This window comes from Schistocerca americana, chromosome 6 (genome assembly GCF_021461395.2).
Source record: "Schistocerca americana isolate TAMUIC-IGC-003095 chromosome 6, iqSchAmer2.1, whole genome shotgun sequence".
NCBI classification, from domain to species: domain Eukaryota; kingdom Metazoa; phylum Arthropoda; class Insecta; order Orthoptera; family Acrididae; genus Schistocerca; species Schistocerca americana.
Window position 1 is genome coordinate 88,920,854 of NC_060124.1, and position 23,657 is coordinate 88,944,510.

The 23,657-nt window shown below is 44.5% G+C and overlaps 1 protein-coding gene across 2 annotated transcripts in view; it reads right to left on the minus strand.

The window, feature by feature from the left end:
- The window catches only part of LOC124619285 (coactosin-like protein), a 186,250-nt gene that overhangs the window by 18,013 nt on the left and 144,580 nt on the right, over window positions 1-23,657 (minus strand). Inside the window, exons 1-2 of one of the 2 annotated variants that reach the window (XM_047145554.1) lie at window positions 16,734-16,850; window positions 9,396-9,478 (exon numbers count right to left, since the gene is read on the minus strand). In XM_047145554.1, coding sequence (XP_047001510.1) covers window positions 9,396-9,478; window positions 16,734-16,823 — 173 coding nt within the window. In that variant the 5' untranslated portion in view covers window positions 16,824-16,850. Of the gene's footprint in view, window positions 1-9,395; window positions 9,479-16,733; window positions 16,851-23,657 lie in introns of those variants that run through there. The other variant, XM_047145555.1, reaches the window with a different exon arrangement.

Below are 23,657 nucleotides of genomic sequence, written 5' to 3' on the forward strand. Positions count from 1 at the left end.
TGCTTTCTTTAATAATACGACGACACTGAGCACGTAATCGTTTATAATTAATACAATTCGCCACTGTAGGGTGGCGCTTAAAGGTGCGTAAAGCACGTCGAGGAGCACGTAAAGCATCTCTACATGCTGCGGTCCACCAGGGGACCGGTACGCGACGTGGAGAAGAAGTAGGGTGAGGGATGGAATATTCAGCAGCAGCGAGAATGACTTCCGTGAGGTGTGCGACCTGACGATCGCAGCTTGTGAAGGTTTGATCCTGAAAGGTAGCCCTGGAAGAGAAGAGCTCCCAGTCTGCCTTGGAGATGGTCCAACGAGAGGAGCACGGAGAGGGAGTATGCTGCAGGAGATGGATAACACACGGGAAATGGTCGCTCGAATATGTATCAGAAAGTGCATACCACTCAAACCGGCGTGCAAGTTGGGGAGTACATATAGAGAGGTCTAAATGGGAATAGGTGTGAGATGTGTCCGAAAGAAAAGTAGGGGCGCCAGTATTGAGGCAGACAAGATCGAGCTGGTTGAAAAGGTCTGCTAACAAGGAGCCCCTCGGGCAGGATGCTGGAGAGCCCCAAAGGGGATGGTGGGCATTGAAGTCTCCAGTTAACAAAAATGGTGCAGGTAGCTGAGCAATAAGTTGCATCACGTCTGCCCTGGTAACGGCAGATGACGATGGAGTGTAAACGGTACAAAAGGAAAACGTAAAAGTGGGGAGAGTAATGCGGATGGCAACTGCCTGCAGGCCTGTGTGCAACGTGATGGGATCGTAGTAAATATCATCCCGGACCAGCAACATAACCCCTCCATGAGCTGGGATACCTACCACAGGGGGTAGGTCAAAACGCACAGAGGTGTAGTGTGCCAAGGCAATTTGATCGCATGGGCGTAGCTTCGTTTCCTGGAGGGCTACGACAAGCGGACGGTGCAAGCGGAGCAGCAACTTCAAGTCCTCTCGGTTGGAGCGAATGCTGCGAATATTCCAGTGAATAAGTGCCATCGTAAGAAAAGAAAGATGAGAGAAGTGGTCACCTCGAAGGCCGCTTAGGGCCTGGCTTCGAGCGAGCACTGCCGCCGCTATCAGTAGGCGGACAGTCATCGTCCATTGGGTCTATAGGGTCATCGGCCATCTCGGGAGGATGGCCGGGAGGGGGAGCTTCCTCCGCCAGTGAACGGCCAGATGTACGGCGACCAGCGGTGCGGCCAGGCGAAACGGATGACGGCCTGGGGCGGCAGCCGCTGGGTGGCGCAAGAGAAGAAATGCGCCGTGGCGGGGAAGGAGAACTGTGCTTCCTATGCGCCTTTTTGGAAGGACGTGTAGTGGAAGTACCGGTCGAAGGCTGTGAGGTCGAGGTACGGAGGAAGTCTGCACGGGATGGTTCCTTCTTGAAGGCCCGTGCATCTGACTTCGGTGTCTTCGTTTTAGCAGAAGCTGAAGAAGGTGCTCGTGTCTGTGGGGTGATGGGAGGAAGAGGAGACGTCGACCGCGCGATCTTAGCACTGGCCGAACGGACGACCGTGGTGCTGATAGTCAGATCGCATGTCTGGGTTGCTACCTCCCGGGTAGTCCGAGGAGAGGCGAGGAGAGGCGAGGACAGTACTGTATTTCCCCGCTGGGAGCAGCGTGGGCTTCCTACTAGCCAATAGCTTGCGAGCAGCCGAGGTGGACACTTTCTCTTTGACCCGAATTTCCTGGATACAGCGTTCTTCCTTATAGACAGGACAGTCGCGGGAGGATGCTGCATGGTCACCCTGACAGTTCACACAACGAGGAGACGGAGGTGGACAGTCACCCTCATGGGCATCCCTGCCACAGGTGACACATTTAGCCGCATTGGAACAAGACTGTCGAGTGTGATTGAAACGCTGACACTGGTAGCAGCGCGTAGGTGTCGGGATATAGGGGCGAACAGAAATAACCTCGTAGCCCGCCTTGATGCGCGATGGCAGCTTAACACTATCGAAGGTCAAGAAAATTGTCCGGGTCGGTACAAGGTCATTGTTGACCTTTTTCATGACCCTATGGACAGCCGTCACGCCCTGCTCAGCGAGGAATGATTGAAGCTCCTCGTCAGTCAATCCGTCGGAGTCAGTATAGACCACACCACGAGACGAATTCAAAGTTCGGTGGGCCTCCACCCGGACAGGGAACGTGTACAGGAGGGTGGCCCGAAGCAGTTTTTGTGCCTGAAAGGCATTCTCAGTTTCCAGTAATAAGGTGCCGTTACGCAACCTGGTACAGGATTTGACAGATCCGGCTATGGCATCTACGCCCTTCTGAATAACGAAAGGGTTGACAGAGGAAAAATCCTTTCCGTCCTCAGTTCGAGAAACTACGAGGAACTGTGGGGCAGGCGGTAGTACTTTTGTCACTGTTGGCTGGTCACGTTTCCGTTTTTGGGTCGAAGTCGAAAGAGATGGAGTAGAATCCATTGCGGAGGAATCCCCCATGATTGCCAGCGTCTCCGATGGCGCGCTCCTTCCTTGTGGGGACCCTCTCAGAGGGCACTCCCGCCTTAGGTGAATGTTTACACCTCAGGTCACACCTCCCGAGAAACAGACGGAGGGACCAATCGGCATGGTCAGAAGGTATCAGCTCAGGCAATCACCCCTCCCCGGGCCTGGCCTTTACCAGGGGGTACGCGCGTGCCTTACATGTCTACCCAGGGCGGGGACTTACGCGTTACCCCGTCACCGGCTACGCCTGCGAACGCGTGGGTCGGCCTTCAGACACGCACAGGGAGGAAGGAAGAAGAGGAAAAAGAAGAGAGAGGGAGAAAGAGGACAGACTGTCTCAAACGCCGAGGCGGAGACCAGAGAAGGCAAGGAGAAGAAGGCAATGAGAAAGCAAGGGGAAGAAGGCAATAAGAAGGCAAGGAGAAGAAGGCAATGAGAAGGCAAGGAGAAAAAGGCAATGAGAAGGCAAGGAGAAAAAGGCAATGAGAAGGCAAGGAGAAAAAGGCAATGAGAAGGCAAGGAGAAAAAGGCAATGAGAAGGCAAGGGAAAGAGTAAGGAAGACAGTGAGGTGGAGAAGAGCAAAGAAAGGAACCAACAAAAGGAAGGAAGAAACGAGAAGTGAAAAAACCAAAAGGACCACGATGATAGGTCGTGGAACCGTCCGTCTCCGGACGCAGGCGCGAACTACCCCCGTGAGGGGGATGGACTCCTTTTAGTCGCCTCTTACGACAGGCAGGAATACCGCGGGCCTATTCTAATCCCCGGACCCGCAGGGGGGAGATGATGGGCAAGTTGGGCAGTGGAGGAGGACAGGTCCAAATGGGTATAAGTGCGAGTGGAGTCTGAATGAATGTTGGTGCTCCCATGTTAAGGCAGATTGAGAAGGTCAGCCAAGAGGGCATCTCTCTTACAGGTACTAGGAGAACCCCCAAGGAGATGGTGTGCATCGAAGTCACTGAATGGCAGAAAAAAAGGGGTGAGGCAGTTGGCCAATAAGTTGAAGGAAACCTCCCCTGGTGACCCCAAATGGAGGGATGTAAACAGCACAAAGGGAAAAGTCAAACTGCAACAGCTTGAAGGCAGGTATTCATGGCGATAGATTGACTATGAATGTCATCCTGTATGACCAGCATAACTCCCCTTGAGACTTCAGGGGCATTGGGCGGAGGGGGGGGGGGGGGGGGGGGAGGTGTTTGAAATGAAGCAGTAAGAAATGAGAGAGCTCAAAGCAGTCGTGAGGAGGCAATGTTATTTCCTGAAGGCAGAGAAGTTGACGCTGCGATTCTAAGCACATCTGTAAATTCTCTGTACGCAGCTCCTGGTCATGCGGTAGCATTCTCGCTTCCCGCACCCGGGTACGATTCCCAGCGGGGTCAGGGATTTTTCTCTGCCTCGTGATGACTGGGTGTTGTGTGATGTTCTTAGGTTAGTTAGGTTTAAGTAGTTCTAAGTTCTAGGGGACTGATGACCATAGATGTTAAGTCCCATAGTGCTCAGAGCCATTTGAACCATTTTTTTTGTAAATTCTCTTTGTTGGATCGAAGGCCAGGAATGTTCCTTTGGAGAAGAGTCATGATGAGGAAAAGCAATGAGATGGGTGTCACCTCAGCAGTTGCCGAGTGCCAACCTTCAAAGACTCACTGCTACAGGGCACAGCCGCAAGAGGCTCCTGCTCCTCGAGTTCTACATGAGTGTCGGCATTGTTCTGCTGTCAGCCTGCCAAGTCCACTGCAGGAAAACTGGTTGGTGGTGTGCACCAGCAACACTGAAGTAGGCTGGGTGAAGTTATCACATGAGGACACTGTCAATGAGAATCTGAGTTGGCGAAGGAGAAGACTGTTTCCCTTTGACTTCTTTGAGCCATTTTGGATAGCAGAGGAGGATTCAGGTGTTGGTTCGCTGGAAGGACATAGGAAGTCCTCACGGGAATATTCCTTCTGTCCTTTTTGGCCCACTGGTTCTGCCTAGGTGATGACTTCGCCCCATGAGGAGAAAGTTTAGTTGCACAGCTGAAGGAGAAGACTGGGACACTACCATGACGATTTGAGGTATTTCTTAGCACTGAAATTAAACCTTGATTTGCTTAGAGACTGTGTTTGACCACCAGCAAGAGGCTATGTACTACGCTTCGTGGTGTGGCAACCGCCCTGATGCCACCCACTCCGACCAGGGCCCCTCTCCACAGGTGCCACCCAGCCACAGGAAAGGCCACCTAGCAGTGTGTTCATTGCCAGCTGTTCCGATGCCCCAGAGTGATGGGAATCTACTCCTAGGCATATATGCAGAGTTAATGGCGCAGACATCAGCAAAGCAATCCCTGTGGGGTCATGGGGCTACAATGAACAGGGTACATGGTAGCCCCACCACAATGGACTGGCTACCGTGCTAGCTATCAGGTGCAAATGAGCCAAGTAGTCCATTATTGTTGACATTGCAGAAAGCGATACTGCACAGAGGATGGAGGAAAACTCACCCAGGAGGGTGACTTCACCCAACAGCTGGAGAATGAGCAGAAGTGCAGATCTACGTTGACAAAGTATGCGAGAGGTATCAGGAGATTATGGATACTATGCACTATGGGAAGTGCCCTTCCTCAAATGGCTCGCTTTCGGGAAAATTTTGGAAATGGAAGTCAAACCCTACAGGGAACCATCACATAAAGGCTGAAATGTGCGAGACTCCTTTGAGTCACCTCTTTTGACAGGCAGGAATACCTCAGGCCTATTCTAACCCCTGGAGCCTCAGGGGAAAACATGAAAAGGGACAAAACTTTTCTTAAAACAGTCACACACTTAGACTAAGAACAAATTAAAGTTATTGGTTTCTTGAGAAGTCTATTAATATGCCACAAATGAATATCAGTGCCCTTATGTTTTTCATAGTTCATTATGGTATTCCTATATGCACCAATGTAATTACATATTTCTTTATCACTGTGCTAATTACAACTTCAAAGTGTCTTTTCTGAAGGAGTCTGGCTTGTTTTTGTCACAAACTGATTTGTTACACATGGAGTATTATTCCTCCTCATTAGTGTATCATTTGCAACTACCAGTGGAGCATGCAGAACTAGGAAGAGAATTTAGAAACTGAACACTCAGCAAAAGACTACACGGAAGCCATTGGTGTTATGGAGACCCAACCCAAATCATTGCTTGCCCCATGGTTGAATTTAATGATGTACCGTTAGTTGTGGGTTTCTTACAGAGGTATGAAAAAATGTATATGACAGTTTCACCATACAATGGCTCCTCCCCTTCAAAACTTGCATTCATCTCAGCAAAGTAGCAGTTTGCACTGTGTTTCCTAAAGTACGTTATTCAGCTGCTGCTGCTAGAACAGGAGCTAATGTAACAATTCTACTACTCAGCCTCATTATATTCAACCTCTGAACTTACATCTCAATCTGCTGCATTGTGGTCTTTATGCAATCTACTTTGAGGAATTTGTACCACATGATGTGCCATCCATGCATTCTGGTTTTCCGAATTTTCCCCAGATGAGTCCAAGATGGATAAACTGAATAATACTGTCTCAGTAAACAGTTGCCTAAATTGTGACAGAAGTAGAAGTGCCAAAAGACAAGTAGACATGAAAAATGAAGCTGGCAATAAGTTGGTTGATAGTATCAGACATACAAAATTTTTCCATAATGTCACTGGTCAATGTTCTACTACTTATCTCTCAGCTATAAAGCATTTAATCGGAAACAGAACTTATTTCTACCACAGACAACCAGAGTTTGTTTTCTTGTTTCAATTTAACTGTGCAGAACTTTGTGCTGCATTACTTCATCTGATATTTGTGGTTTTTAATTCAACAAGCAGATCCTGCAGGTACCAGTTTCCTTTTCTTCCAGACTTATGTTTCATATGGAATATTGCACATTGGAACATTTCAATATACATGACAATCTCATGAAAACAGTCATGATAAATTTTGCTCCAATTTTACTTTACACTCCGTTTTAGCAGTGAACCTATTAGTTCGAAATGACATTTTCAGAGTTCTTAATAATGTAATACGTTGTGGTGTGGTATGTTAGCTTTGCATTTTTTGTTCTATTTTTCCTATACGAGATCCCTAGTCAACGCTTTCACGGTCAGAACTAATAGAGTAAACCAATCAAATTTCATACAATGCTGTATACGATTCACCAGCAAGATCCTGTCAAAGGTGCAGGACAGAATTTAATGTCATACCTCTTAGTTCTTAAAACAGTAAAAATGATAAACAAGTTGGCAGGAGACAATTTTGCAGATGCTGCATTAGAGTATGTGTAATCACAAATTTATAAGAACTAATAAGAAATTGCTTATTGTCCTTTTCGCAAAAAAACGCACTGCACGAGTGCTGTAAAACATATGCAACAGATTCATTTCCTTCTAATTATTGACTACTACCCCACTGGAATATTACTGCATTTTTATACAATACTATGGAAAGAATAGTTGTTACAATATAGTGGACAGTTTTTTTTTCTTTTCATGTCTATCTGTCTAAGAATCTCTAAGTTTCCAGCCAAACAGGCCTTTATCAGAATTTTACACACACGCACAAAGAGACTCTTGCTGCCACCACAGCCAAACTGTCTGTTCTTGGTAGCCACAGATTGTGGTCATGTGCACACGTACATGCATCTTTGCTATGCATTGAGTAGGAACTATCCTTTTCATAATACTGTCATCATACCAGCCTGGACTTTGTTTGAATCTTTATACAAATTGTCTTAATTCTTTTTCAATCAATGAAACAATAAAAAATGACATAACTGTTTCGTATCAGAACTAAAGCTGAGCAATAAGGGAAAAGAGAGACTGCTGTTCACCGTAAGGATGCCACATTGAGTTCACACATGCTCACAAGACCTCCATGTCCAGCAATTCAGATCATAAAGCAACTGCAGTGACCAGACAGAGTTGTGACAAACCTGCCACCACACAGTGCCTGGAGGGGGGGGGGGGGCAGCAGCATTGAGATGGGGGGGAGGGGGGAGATGGGGAGCAGGAAATAAGAGCAGGGAGCAGGAAAGAGGAAAGAGGAAAAATGGGATGGGTGCATTGGCAGAAGGTGGCATACAATGAGTGTGAGGGGACACGAATAGCAAAAAGGTGAGAAGACAGGGGACAAACTGCTGAGTGGATGGTGTAGGGGCAGTATGTTACCATAGATCGAGGCCAGAATAATTTGGTAAGCGAAGAATTTAGTGTAAGGATAACTGCCATTTGTGCACTTTAAGAAAGCATGTGGAGGGGGAGAGGATCTGGGTTATGAAGCAGCCATTGAAATCTAGTGTGTGATTCAGCTGCATGTTGGGCCACAGGGTGGGCTAATTTGCTCTTTGTTATAATTTGGCTGTGGCCATCTATTCTGGTGGACAGCTGGTTGGTAGTCATACCAGTATAAAATGCTGTGTAATGATTGCAGCAGGGCTATTACACGACATAGCTTGTTTTCACAGGTGATTTCGCATCTGATGGGTGAGGACAAGCCTGTGGTGGAACTGGAATAGAAAGTGCTGGGTGGGTGCATTGGGTAATTTCTCAGGAATACATTACCTGTGGCACAGATATGGGAGCAATGTAGTGATGGACTAGGATGTGAAAAGCTGGGTGAGCAACAGACCACCACTTTAGAAGGGATGGGAAGGACACTGGGTAGGATGTCCTCGATTTCAGGGCATCATGGCAAGTCACCAAAACCTGACAAAGGATTTGGTTGATTTGGTTCAGTTGTTCCACCCCCACCCTGGGACAATACTGAGTGATGAAGGGGCACTGTTGGTTCTGGTGGGTGTGTGGGAAAATGGCACAGGAGATCTGTTTGTGAACTAGGTCTTGGGGCAGGGGTAGCATCTAGTCTGCAAACAGATATCCCACACCATTTCCCCCACATTCCCAATCCTCTCTGCCACCCACAAGAACCAGCTACAAAGGAGTAGCCTCTTCATCACCCAATATCACCAGAGATGAAAAACTGTATCATCTTTCCTCATGATTCTGATTACCTATCATCATGCTCTGAAATGAGGAATACCCTACCCAAGATTCCACCTTCCATTCCTCCTCTTCCCTCCCAAAATTTGTATTCTGTCAGCCACCCATCCTGCACATCATCTTAATCCACTTCTGTGCCACTGCCAATCTAAACACCTTGCCACAGGGGTACCCTGTGGAGGATCCAGGTGGAAGACCTGCCCAATGTTCTCTCCCAGCACTTATTTCAGTCCTGTCACAGGGTTATACAAACCCTGTCAAAGGCCAGGCAACCTGTGAAAGCATGTATGTCACACCATCTCTGTTGCTATCATTGCACAGCTTTTTCTGTTGATGTGACTACCAACCAGCCGTGCATCAGGATGAATGGCCACTGCCAAACTGTGACCAAGAACAAAGACACCACGTGGCACAACACGACGTGCTGTTGAGTATAACTCACTTTATTCCAACTGCTGCTTCAGAACTTGGGCCATCCCAATCCACCTCCCTCCCCCCTGCCCTTCACTGTCATCCAATCAACAACCTGCTCTGAATTGCACAGATAAATTCTGTCTGTAACACACATTCCCACTCCCAAAACCCTCCTAGGCTCCACTTACAGCAACCAATTACCTCCAGACCCTCCACCCAACTGTTTGTCCAGTCTGCCCTCTCAGCTCCTCCCTATTCTAGCTCCGTCACAAAGGTATAAACAGCCCTGCCTGCTGCCAGAGAAAACTTACCATTCTAATAAATTTCCTTTATGTCTATGGTCACAAACTTTTTGTCAACAGATTACTGGATTCCGTTTATAATGACCATCTTCAGATCTGTTTTATAAAATGTCCTAAAGTACTGCAGCCATAGTGGCATCATCAAATGTTAAATGCAAAATCGGCGTAAGTATCATCGAATATGTATAACAGCATATGCAAGAGTCAGCTTGTCAGCGGCACTATACTTACCATTCTGTAGGGGTGCTGTCTGAACGTACATCATCGTATGCTTCCCTGATTTGGTCTCTATCGATGTGTGTAGCTAGAGAGACCTGAAACAAGATCCACTGCATCAGAAAGCTGTTTGCATAAATCCACAAGAAAGTATTATTTCTAGGTGATTAATTTGCTGAAGTTTTGAAGAGCTGTTTTAAACTCCTCAACTTTGCGACTTCTTTAATATCACGAAGCTTTACTGCTAAAGCGGAAGTTTTGCAGTTGTACAAACTGAGTAACACATTTTGAGCAATGAGCATCGTAAATTTTAGTGTATTTTCGCCACGAAATTCGTCTGATATTCTTTCACATGTATCTACCGTGCTCTAAGAACGACCCCATAAAAAGCTGATGTACTGCCAAAACTAGAATGCAGTATCACAGAACAAAATTTTAAATAAAATGTGCATCCGCAAATTACAGTAATTGACGTATAGTGACGGGGGGAGAGCATTTTACGCAAACATTGAAGTTTAAGTTATCGTTCTCCCTCTTTCCTTTAAAAAGTCAACTTTGTTGTAGCTCCAACTTTTGAAGTTTTTGTCGTATTCTTATTCTATTATTCATAACGATTCAGTTACATTTTGTGTGTCTTTCATGGCTACGCAGTTTTGATAATACAGAACAGAACCGTAACATTTGAATTTAATCAACGGCATTTCTTAAATCTCTAAGTGGCGAAGTCATTTGGTTCTACTTAAGAGATTGGTATTTATTCTAGGTGACGTTGGTTACTGCCTGCTATAGTCAGTACGTTAAGTGTTCACAACAGAGGTTACGCCTGCTTTTCGCCGAGCTGTAAATCTGTACGAAACCTATACCTTACTCGTTTCGCCGAATAGAAGTCTAGGGTTGGCTTTCATAGCTGGCCTCTGCTGTTCTGCCAAGCAATCAATTCTGTCACGCTTTTATCGCCGTTAAGTCACGAACCCACGTAATGAACTCACTCTCACTCTCTCTCTCTCTCTCTCTCTCTCTCTCTCTCTCTCTACTTACAGCGTGAAGAGTAACAGACTTCCGGGAAATCTTTCTCTGAGTATCTAACATATACAAGGAATTATCACCTGACGACACATTGCCCACCGTCTAAAGCCAGGCGCTCTAATGCCAGGCACCTTCCAGCGCCTGCAGCGGCTGTAGCACAAAATGCTACGGACCGAATACCACAAAATGCTACGGACCGAATACCACCCCTCGTCACAAAACGTGGTGTGGTGTGGTAACGAAGCCAGGTTTACGACAGTACATCTCAGACATTTGCTTAAATTTTGAGACATTATGCGACCTAGTGCCACAAATGAAAATGAAGCAGACCAAAAGTAATACAAACTTCTCAAAAATGATCAGCAGGAAGTGCTGCGAAACAGCTAAGCGGTAATGGCCAGAGGACAAATTTAAGGGTATAGAAATATGTATCACCAGGAGTTAAGATGCCACCTACAGCCAAATTGAAGAGACCTTTGAAGGTGGAAGGAGTATGTAGACGGTCTATACTAGTGAGACGTACTAGAGGGCACTATTGTGGAAATGGAAGAGGACTTGGATATATATTAACATGAAATGGGAGATATGATACTGCATGAAGAATTTGACAGAGCACTGAAAGACCCAAGACGAAACAAGGCCCCGAGAGTAAACATTCCATTAGAACTACTGACAGCCTTGAGAAAGCCAGCCATGACCAAACACTTCCATCTGGTGAGCAAGATTTACGACACAGGCGAAATACCCTCAGACTTCGAGAAGAATATAATAATTCCAATCCCAAACAGAAAAAGGTGCTGACAGGTGTGAAAATTACCTAACTATCAGTTTAATAAGCCACAGCTGCAAAATAAATTATTTACAAACGAATGGGAAAACTTGAAGACAATTTCTGGGAAGTTCAGTTTGGATTCTGTAGAAATGTAGGAACACGCGAGGCAGTACTGACCCTACAAGCTATCTTAGAAAACAGGTTAAGGAAAGGCAACGTTTGTAGCATTTGTGGACCTATAGAAAGCTTTTGACAACATTGACTGGAAAACTCAAATTCTGAAGGTGGCAGGTTTCAAATAAAGGGAGCGAAAGGCTATTTACAATTTGTACAGAAACCAGATGGTAGTTCTAAGAGTCGAGGGGCATGAAAGGGAAGCAGTGTTTGGGAAGGGAGAGAAACAGGGTTATAGCCTATCCCGATGTTATTCAATCGGTATATTGAGCAAGCAGTAAAGGAAACAAAAGAAAAATTCGGAGTAGGAATTCAAATCCAGGGAGAAATAACCTTGGGGTCTGCCGATGACATTGTAAGTCTGCAGCAAAGGACTTTGAAAAACAGTTGAACGGAATGGACAGTGTTGAGAGGAAGATATAAGATAAACATCGACAAAAGCGAAACGAGGATAATAGAATGTAGGCGAATTAGATCAGGTGATGCTGACGGAATTGGATTAGGAAATGAGAAAGTAGTATACGAGTTTTGCTATTTGGACAGCAAAGTAACTGAGGATGGTCGAAGTAGAGAGAAATTTGTTAAAATCTAGTATATATTTAAGCTTTAGGAAGTCTCTTCTGAAAGTATTTGCGTGGAGTGTAGTCATGCATGGATTACAGACAGTTTAGACAAGAAGAGAATAGATGCTGTGAAGCTGTTGAGATGTGGTACTACAGAAGAATGCAGAACGTTAAAAATGAGGCGGTACTGAATGGAATGGAGGAGGAGAGGAATTTGTGGTACAACTTTACTAGGAGGGATCGGTTGGCAAGACATTCTGAGGTATCAGGGAATCACCAGTTTAGTACTGGAGGGCAGCGTGGAGGGTAAAAATCGTAGAGGGAGACCAAGAGATGAATACACTAAGCAGATTCAGAAGGATGTAGGATGCAATAGTAACTTTGAGAGCTGCATCAAACCAGTCTCTGCACTGAATACAACAACATGTGACATGAATGCTATATAATACTTTAATACAGTTCACCTACAGATTGCAATTCCAACTTCTTCAGTGCACAAATGCAAACTTCGTTTTGATGATTTTTGGCTACAACAGCGAAGAAATAGAATCAATTTGGTATTTATACCTTTAAATATTGATGTGAAGCTTTTTAATTAAGGTAAAAATGAAAAATTATAGCCGGCCGAAGTGGCCGTGCGGTTAAAGGCGCTGCAGTCTGGAACCGCACGACCGCTACAGTCTCAGGTTCGAATCCTGCCTCGGGCATGGATGTTTGTGATGTCCTTAGGTTAGTTAGGTTTAACTAGTTCTAAGTTCTAGGGGACTAATGACCTCAGCAGTTGAGTCCCATAGTGCTCAGCCATTTTTTTGAAAAATTATACTTTTTCAACTTTTTCACACCCTGTGGACCATCTCAGTCTGGATGTATGGAAGACATGTTCGAAAGTCCGTTCTTTTGTTAATACTAACTTACGGAACGAACAGTGTAATTAGTTGTGAGCAACAGACCAACATTTCCATTAATATAAAATGCCAGACAAGTCTCATTTAATCGGCCAGTTAAGTCAGCTTTAGTTTGTGGTCGTTCCGAATGAAACGGAACGACCTCTCTCTGTTAAACACGGTGGTGACTACGTCCTGTTCGAAACCGCCAATCGAGCGCGGACCTCTCTGGTCTGGAACAACGGCTGCCGTAAGTTTTATCTGGTACCTCATCCTGCTTGGCGAATGGCTGACTACTTCAGAGACACACACAATTACGTACGAAAGCTAGCAGAATAGTTTTTATCATTTGCAGACGGATGGCGTAACGGCAGTATGCGATTTTGTTAGAACGTATTAGAGAGAGCACCTTAGAAAGGAGTGAAGTTTCCGATCTAAGACGGGCACAAACCTGTGGCCTTCGTAACAACGAAGTACAAAACACGGGGTAAGGAAACTGTCGGTCGTTTCCTGGCATGCAACGCTTAACGCAACACCGACGGCGCTTTCATTAGGAAACTTCACAGTTGTATCTAAGGTATGTGGGGATGTCGACCGCAGAGTAGCAACCCATTAGAAACGAGTTAGGCTAACGTTTCTCCTAGAACATCGGCAGACGTTTCTTTGAGACAACCTGATAACGGAAACCATTTACTCTGCAACATTACCGTCATGATAGCGGTTTTCTTCGTGTCAAGAAAATTACAGGACAATAGAGAAAACGGAAGAGCGGCGGATACGAACAACACTGTCAGGCGACGACGCACATGTGGAAATTTTTATTGAAAAATTTAATTTACGCGTGTGATTTTCAGTCAATGTCGATGTCATCTGAGACTAAGCATTAACTGACCTGTAGAAGAATTAGGAAGAGCGCTATTTTGGCTTTGAATGAACCGTTCTGATATTTCGAAAAGCATTTTCCTTCGTCGAAAATAGCGTACTGCTATAACAAGGAATAACATTGACTGAAAAAATGACAAGAGTGTACAAAAAATGCGTTCTACATTTCTCGCAGTGAGGTTAGTTTTATTAATGGTTGACATAGCGGACAGGATTGATTGCTGTTTGCGAGGCGCTTTCGCAGGCGACGCTTCTCTGCAATGAAGTGACCCACTGCAAACGTTTTATTGACACCTAGTTAAAGTGTGATAATACAGGTCTTACGCAAATCATGGATATTAGCAATTACAAATGTAGTAAATGTATATACTCCGTGGAACGAAAATTTGCTCTCGGGTATTAAATGACACGAGTAGCCTTGTCTGGGGATATTTATTTATCGTGTCAAGAGTACAGAAATATATAAATTGGACACTTCAAGTGTATTTGGCTTAGCTCTCATAACGTCTAGCATGGTGCAGGTGGTTGGTGATTAACACTGAAGGAAATGGCTGTTAGTCTGCTCAACGCCACACTGAAAAAGAACTGAGTATGGGGGATGTGAAAGGTATCTATGAAAATGGTTCAGGTGTAGGTCGAAGTAGGACCAGACTTCTATTTTGGGGGCAAGATGCTGGGAAACCGCCACTTATCTACGTAAGACTTCGGGTACGGGTCTTTTAACAGTTTTGTTTAATTCCTACGATCGTATTAGACTTGCCTCAACAAATATACTCTGCAACACACTACAGTGCGAGGCGTACGGTATTTCGTGCCAGTGTTGCAATTTTCTGTCTTCTTACATTCTCGTGCTGAGCGAAGAAAAATAGCTGTCAACATGCCTCTTAACATATACTCTTACATCTACGTAGGGCCTACATATAGGATGGTTTCAGAATTGTTGCACAATCTCTCTCGAATATGGTTAGACACATTGACCCCACAGTTTAGCTCTGAAGAGTATTTCCTTTTTTCCCCGAAAATTTGCATGTATGTTCCCTGAGCATCTGTTCAATTTTGTATGCGCTATACAGATCTGTTATGGTCCTATCAGAGCAATTCGGAACTATGTCTTATGCCCACTTACGCACTTCTAAAGCTGGAGTAACAAACTGATCTCACTAGCGTCTTGTGTAATTTCCTACTGACGTTCTTCGTACTTTCCGAGAACCTTTGTAACAAATCTGAGTCTTCCTCTCGCCTTTGCTACTAACGATTTTACGAGTTTGTCCCATTTAAAATCTCTTAGTATTACGTTAGTATTAAACACGTAGAGCACGTCATGTGTCTTAATTCGATACTGTGTTCCGTGATTGGCATTATCTGTAACTTATCCATATTTTTAGACTTATTCATCGCACCCAATAGAAATTTGGTCCCAATTTTTCTGCGTTTTCTTACAATCTTTCAGAGATGAATGTTATGTGGACGCGCCAGCAAACAATCTGACAATGTTGGTATCCGTATCGGATATTGTTTATGAAAGCTCTATTGAAACATCGGTGATCTTATGAAGCTTCCTTGAGCCACACTTAATATAACTTTTCCGTGGAAAAATTTCCGCCAGTATAGCTACTATATTTAGTCAGTCAGTCAGTAAAATAAAGCATGGAGCGAATCGGATACATGACTATATTGCGCGCGTGGTGCTACCCTGGATATTAGCCGACTATGTGTTGCAGTGCGGTACGACTTTCGGATGCTAAGGGAGGCAGTATCCACCCGTTCAACTTCATGTACCATTTACAATATGGTATGACCGACGATGGTTATCGGGCTACACAAAGAACCCAAGTTTGTGTGGTTACTGACTAGTTTGCTTCGTAGGAGTCCCGGAATTGCATTATAGAGCGAACTGGCAAATACGGAAAGCCGTTTATCTAGTGGAGAAACTTTTCTCTATAGCTCGGTGAACTATCTTTCGGGGCACCATCTGGACTTAAGTCGTTTAAAGTCTGCAGAAATATTGAGCCATGCTGCCTATATAGCCGTCCGTAATTGCTGAAGTGTTGCCGGTTCAGCATGATGTGTACGAACAGACCTATCCCACAAATGTTCGACGGGATGTGTGTCGGGCGATATGGTTGGCCAAATCGTTTCGCTCGAATTTTCCAGTATTTTCTTCAAACCTATTGAGAATTTTAGCCTGGTTACTCTGCGCATTTTTATCCACAAAATTCCATCGTTGTCTGGTAACATGAAGTTCATCAATGGCTGTAAATGGCCACCGAGTGGCCGCACGTAACTATTTCCAGTTAATGGTCACTTCAGTTGGACCAAATGGAACAGTCCATTCCATGTAAACACAGCCCGCACCATTGGGGAGCCACCACCAGCTTACACAGTGCCTTGTTGACAACTTGGGTTCAAAGCTTCGTGGGTGTGCGCCACACACTAATCCGACCATCAGCTCCTAACAACTGAAATCGGGAATCATCCGACCAGGTCACGAAAGGCACTCGCGTGTCATCTGCTGCCACAGCCCATTAACGCCGAATTTCGCCGCCCTGTCCTGATATATACAGTCATCGTGCGTCCCACATTGATTTCTGCGGCTATTTCACGCACTGATGCTTTTCTGTTCGCACTGACAACGACCGAGAGCAGGGGCGTTTGCGTAAAGGCAGTCGGCCACTGCGTTGTTCGTGTTGAGAGAGAATGCCTGAAAGCTGGTACTCTCGGCACACACTTGACACTGCGGATCTCTGTAATTCCCTAACGATTTTCGAAATGGAAAGTCCCTTACGTCTACCTCTAACTGGAATTCCGTGTTCGAAGTCTTAATTCCCGTCGGGCGACCACAATCACGTCTGACACCTTTTCACGTGAACCACCTCAATGCAAATGACAGATCTGTCAATGCAACTGCCCTTTTATACTCTGTGTACGCGACACTACCGGCGTCTATATATCGCTATTCCATAACTTGTCACCTCAGTGTAGTTAGTGTGTCTAAGAACTACTCTACGCAGTGAACTGAACAGTGTGTTGCGCGACCCTGTCCAGGGTTTACCTGCTTGTAGCGCCTGGCAGGCCGCGCAGCCATGCGTCCGCCGGGTCGCGGGTGAGGCAGGCGGTTGCCGAAGGCGAGCTGGACCGGCATAGCGCAGCACCTGCCGTCTAGTGCGGATGCCGCCAAGCGACGCACGGCAGCGGCAGGCAATTTGCGTCACGGAAACCAAAAATTTCATGCGCTATCCAGATATAAGTGTGACGTGTCAGCCCAAATTAAGCTCTATGTGCCCTCTGCGTAGCTTAAAGCTCGTCAGCACATCCGGTTAACCGGCAGTAAGCTCGTGGTCTGCTGCCATCTCTTGTACTAGCAACGCCGAGGAACAATTTGAGCCTGGCCGGAGCAAACAGAAGGAGCGGTCGTGTGACCGATGTGGCGTCTCCCGCCGTTTTCTTCGTCATCGTGCGCGTAGCTCGTTGCTGCGCTTCTTGTAGTTCAACTGTATCTCAGGAACGTGATTCCTACGCACATACGAGGGGCCTTTGAAAAGCTCGTGCAAAAATAAAAACTATTTACGTGTTCGGGGCAAACCTTTATTTTTCGACGTAGTCTCATTTTAGACATCCACTTCATGCAACGCTGTTCTAATATGTTGATCCCTTCTGAATAGTAGGAATGGCCCAAGTCTGCAAAATAGCTATTAGTTGCTGCAATCACCTCAATTGAATAAAATCTTTATCCTTCCAGCCATTTCTTCAAATTGGGAAACAAATAGTAAAAGGGGGCCAAGTCCTGAGAATAAGGGGGATGTGAAACGAGTTGGAATCCTATTTCCATTAATTTTGCGACAACTGCTGAGGTGTGTGCTGGTGCATTGTGATGGAAAAGGACGTTTTTGCGGTCCAGTCGCCGGCGTTTTTATTGCAGCTCTGTTTTCAAACCGTACAATAACGAATAATATGCACCTGTAATAGTTTTACCATTTTCCAGGTAGTCTATGAGGATTATCCCTTGCGAATCCCAAAAGACAGTCGTCATAACCTTTCCAGCCGAAGGAATGGTCTTCGCCTTTTTTGGTGCAGATTCTCTCTTGGTAACCCATTAGTTAGATTGTTGTTTCGTCTCAGGAGCGTAGTAATTCATCCCTGTTTCATCCACAGTGACGAAACGACACTTAAAAGCCTGTGGATTCCTCCTGAACAGCTACAAACCATCCTTGCAACACTTCACTCGATTCCGTTTTTGGTCAAGCGTGAGCAATCGCGGAACCCATCTTGCGGATAGCTTTCTCATGTCCAAATGTTTAAGCAAAATATTATGTACCCATTCATTCAAGATACCCACAGCACTAGAAATCTCACACCTTAACTCTTCTGTCATCCATCACCATATAATAGATTTTATCAACGATTTCTGGAGTCTTAACCTCCACAGGGCGTCCAGAACGTTCAGCATCACTTGTGCCCATATGGCCACACAGAAAATTTTGAAACCACTTATGAACTGTTCTAATCGAAGGTGCAGAGTCAATGTTTATCAAGCATACCTTTAGTCTCTTGAGGCGTTTTGCCTTTCATAAAGTAATGTTTAATGAACACACTAAATTCTTTTTCGTCCATTTTTTGGACAACCACACGACTTCCTTGATTCACACTAACGCCAAACACAAAGAAATAGAACAATGTGGCTGATACTTGGTGTGCGTTCTTTCAAAAGTTGCTACTAACTAAACATGACCTCGATACGCGCCGGTGGTGCCATCTGACTTTGCACGGACTTTTCAAACGGCCCTCGTATCTCGCCGAAGGAGACGTCACAAGCCTAGTCTAGTTACGAATCTTCATATGTGGTTCTCAGTTAACCGTTAGTGAAGTTCTAGGTCGGTAAGTGGTGGATAATCTTACATATTGAGAGAAACCACAGTTTTATGTAATGTTCTGGCTTTATCACAGTTGGTAGGAAATGTTCATGCTAATACATTTGTGCCAGTTTCTTTTTTGGTAAGGTTTTGAACGGAACAACCCAGAGATCGTAACCCGATTTGAATGCAATCTACATTGCTCGGATAATTCTGACTGTAGCGCTGCAGCTTATGAGATAGTCTCAGTTTTTTGAAGTCCCAGCATACCTTACTGGAGAAACACTTCCCATGCTATTCTTTATGAAATCTATCCACACTGAGTATTTGACTGGGTTTAGTTTGTCTCATACACAAAGACCTTAGCTACACAATTTGTAAATGAAATGCTGAAACTTTTTTCAGTATATTACCAACACCACAGAATCATACATACATCAGTGCTTACACTGGCCGATATCAACAAAGCGAACGACACAGAATGAAACAAAAAATTCCAGGCTATTTATAACACAAAAACAAAAATAGTACGTATTTTAGCTTCTGTGGCTTTTACTCTAAGTTATTTTAATTATTCTGTCAATATTTAATAAACTTATTTAAAATCATAAATTCATAGTAATGTCCATTGAATTTTCTTAACTGAACAGCTTAAGACGGTGTACGAGTGGTTCCACCGACAGAATTAAGGCGCTTAACGGCATGGTCATTACGTCCTTTATCATATCAGCCTGCACATTTAGTGGTTTGAAAGATTTCTGTTCTTTGAAGTGGAATTACTGCGACGATTCCCAGACAGACTTATTAGCAGTTTCTTCAGAAAATCTGGTTGTGTGTGTACGAATCTGATAAACTTATCGTAAACGACGAGGAACCAGTTACCTCGTCAAATACACTAAAGCGCTGAAGAAACTGGTATAGGCATGTGTATTCAAATACAGATATATGTAAACATGCTTACGGCGATGCGGTCGGCAACGCCTATGTAAGAAAAGTGTGTGGCGCAGTTGTTAGATCGGTTACTGTTGGTACAATGGCAGGTTATCAGGATTTATGCGAGTTTGAAATTGGTGTTTTAGTCGGCGCACGAGGTGGGACACAGCATCTCTGATGTGGCGATGAAGTGCGGATTTTCCCATACGACTATTTCACGAGTGTACCGTGAATATCGGGAATCCGGTTAAACATCAAATCTCAGACATCGCTGCGGCCGGAAAAAGATCCTGCAAGAACGGGACCAACGACGACTGCAGAGAATCTTTCAACGTGACAGAATTGCAACCCTTCCGCAAATGGCTATAGATTTCAATGCTGGGCCATCGAAAAGTGTCAGCGTGTGAACCATTCACCGAATCATCGATATGGGCGTTCAAAGCCGAAGGCCCACTCGTGTACTCTTGAGACTGCACGGCACAAAACTTTACGCCTCGCCTGGATCCGTTAACACAGACATTGGACTTTTGATGACGAAACATGTTGCCTCGTCAGACGAGTCTCGTTTCAAATTGTATCGAGCGGATGGATGTGTACGGGTATGGGAAATCGAAAACTTCACACGTGCAGAAATGCTACGGAGTGACTCCAGGAACGCGTTTCTGAGTTTAAACACTTCCGCTGGCCATCAAACTGCCCAGACATGAAGCAACGTGCTCTTCAGAAGAGATCTCCACCCCCTTTTATGATTTATGGACAGCCCTGCACGATTCATGGCGTCAATTCCTCCAGTACTACAGACCTTAGTAGAGTCCATGCCACGTCATGTTGCGGTACTTCTGCGTGCTCGCGGGGACCGTACACGATATTAGGCAGGGGTACCAGTTTCTCTGGCTCTTTAGTGTATTAACCTGAGCAAAACCAAGCCTTTTTCCATAACATTACCAAGAGAGGGTACCGTGTGCCCGTCCGAAAACAAAATTCGTTAATTGTTGTTGAATTACATTAACATAATATTTGAAGAGGTACTGATGACTGAGTATGGTGCAGAACCTGGAAATACCTTTTAGCGCAGTCCTAGCAATATCGAAGTACTTTTAGTAACTTGTACTACCGTCTTCTTGCCTCCACAAAAAACACAAAAATGCAAATCTACTTCATGGTTGTTTTTTACTCTCAAGATACTTTTTGAACAGACAATGTATAAATAAAGTCCTGAACATAAATATTGAACACGACATTTGTTGGGAAAGTGATATCTGCTAATGGGAGTTAAAGTTTTGGATTAAATTTAACTGGAAAATTTGAAAGCTATACGGAATCTGAGTAATTCATTAGATAAAATTATTTTTTCAAAATTTTAAAAGATGAAGTAACTGACTAGATTACTTTTTTTTCCACAATATAGGCGTAAAGTATATCCCCTCCGCTTTGGTAACACATGGATGAAACAGCACCAAAACTTGCTTGTGATATACTTAAGTATGACAATATTCAGCTGAGTCTTTCCACGGTGGTTGGTTGGTAGTAAGTTTAAGGTATCCGGAAGCTACGTTACTACAGTCCGTACTAGCAGAAATGCTTCGAAGTCTGATTGTAAAAAACAGGCTATCTGAAAACTAGATGCTGCTTACACCACATTCTGGTGTGACGTCACACAGGTTTCGGGAACTAACGTCGATACTTCGAGTTCAGGTACCCCCCCCCCCATCCTCCCCTCAATAATTGCTGCCAAGATTCATCACCAAGAGCTTTTCAGAGTCATCCTCTCCATAATGGTTGTGACTAGTGATGCCCATCAATAGTACCTGAATGAGTGAGCCGGTGAGTCAGAGCTTGTGCACAGCATTGTCAATTGATGCTTACGTCACTACTCTGAGAATCACTGAGACTTCAGAGTTACTACCAAGGCCCCTTGTAACTTGGAAGTTCTGCTAAAAGCGTCACGTCACCGGCGATGTCTACCTGCCTGCCTGCCCGCCCGCTATTGGTTGCCGCGAAATACATCGCGACGCAAACGGCGCTTACCTCTTACATGGCAATGTAAAAGGCATCAATGCGTGCTAAGAATGTGTTCCAAATTAGGTTTTCCTCGCGTTCATGTGGTTGAATGCTATGCTTCACTCATCAATAAAATACTACGCCGAGATAGGGGACACTCAATTTTATACTGCTATTCTGAATATTTGAATCAAATTCAGAGGAATCAACGTCTACGTAGATTGATATTTTCGGAAATATGCCTAAGTTTCATTTATGCAGCTCGTATTATTAACTGTCTTTACGTTATGAATTGTAGTTTTAGTTTTATAATGATTTGCATTAATAAAAGAAGCTGACCATGTATTAATTTTATGAGAAACCTCGCTAACAGCAGCAGTGGTCCCAGAAGAAGAAGAAAAAAAAAAAAAAAAAAAAAAAACCAGTTTCATGTGAATAAACGAATTTGACACCTGCATCTCTGTAGTTAACAAGGTTACGGTAGCGTCATTACGCTTATTCTAGAATTACCTCTGGAGAACTTAATTTAAAACAGAATGTGTTGACAGATCGTTTACTAGAGACTCAACGGAAATATGGGAGGGCTTGAGGTGGGGGAGACAACCCTAGCTAATAATTGTTTTGGTCATCTACCTGAAGGTTCGTCCGATGCCCGTCTCCATTCCTGTTTGCCAGCTATTTTCGTCACTGCGGCAACCCGCAGCAACAGTCTACTTCGAATACTACACTTAGTTTTTAATATTTTATTCAAAAAACTTTCTGCACACCACTTAGAAAGTTTAACAAATACCTAAGATCAGAAGAGTAATCGAATGTTGGACAACCGGTACTTTCCAAGCAGCTCTTTATTCTTTCTGGCCGTAAGGCAGACGCAATATTTGCGCTGACCATTTGGGCTAGACCCTCCTTTCAGGTACTCAGTAACATATACGAGGCCAACCGACGTCTTGTTACAACCTTATTATCGAACGGACAGCTGGTCAACAACCTAGCTGATCTATATGATGGTTCACCAACTGTCCAGAGATTCAGATCTAGGACAACCTTCCTACTAGAGAGAGTCCTGCGAACTATCATCCAAGGTAGTAACGGAAATCTGAAAATTCCAGGTGAAGCCGTCGTCATTGGCAGCAACCATCTGAAAATCTTCCTCCTGATATTAAGAGAAATGGAATAAGTTGCGTGGTTTCAATCGCCTGCGTCCTGGAATCTTTGGATCCAAATTTACTCTGGAAGGATAGGGATTTCCTGTCATCAGTACCAACTGCGACCATAGAGAAGCGCCAACTGTGGACCACTAGATCCGCCGCCGGCTCGGTCCCGCGTCTGGCAGCGAGGAAGCTCTACTTCAAGCAGTTCCAAACGCTCTTTAAGCTGCCCACTACTGCCCGCGTATGGAGTTTTTCGATGAGAGGTCCAAGAAAACGGATCTAAGTCTCATGGCAATGAATTTTTCTTCCACACTCGTATCTCGACATGTGCTGATGTTTTTAACAAAAATTCATTTACGAGACAGTAATTAAGCACCACTATTCTCTTTAAACACTACCAGTCCACTGCGGATTACTCCTTAGGATAGTGAGTAATGGATCCGATATGCGACAATTGGGCAAGTACACATTCGTGCTCCGAACATGTACGGTGCTTTAGTGGTGTGCACTGTTCGCTCAGTCATCGGAGATCGCTCACCCGCTTAATTGCACGAAAAGAGGGCAGGAAACAAATATCTAAAAAATTTTGAACATGGCTGCACGTTCAGAGACCGTGAATAGTTACAATTGAAAGGAAACAGCCCTCGGTTAGTATTTTTAACGAATTAACCAGGTTTCAACACTTTAGGAGTGTGTTCCTCAGAATTTAAATCGAAGAATGGTGTATAACATGGTCACAGAATTATGACAAAGCGTGTGATAGAGTATAAGCACGGAATAATCGTGGAAGACTGAGGAAGACACTTCTAGCAGTGTTGAAACCCGGTTAATTCGTTAACGAAGTGACCGAGGGCTGTTTTCTTTTAGTTGGAAATATCTAAATGTGGGTGTCTAGCTAGTGATTTTAACCTCATCCTAATTATAGTCCAGTGTATCACTAAGTTTTACACTGAGCACCACTATCAGGTAGTGTAGGAAACTATTTTAGCTTCCGTCCCCTATTTTTAGAACACATCATTCTTCCATTTCCTGTTTCCCTTT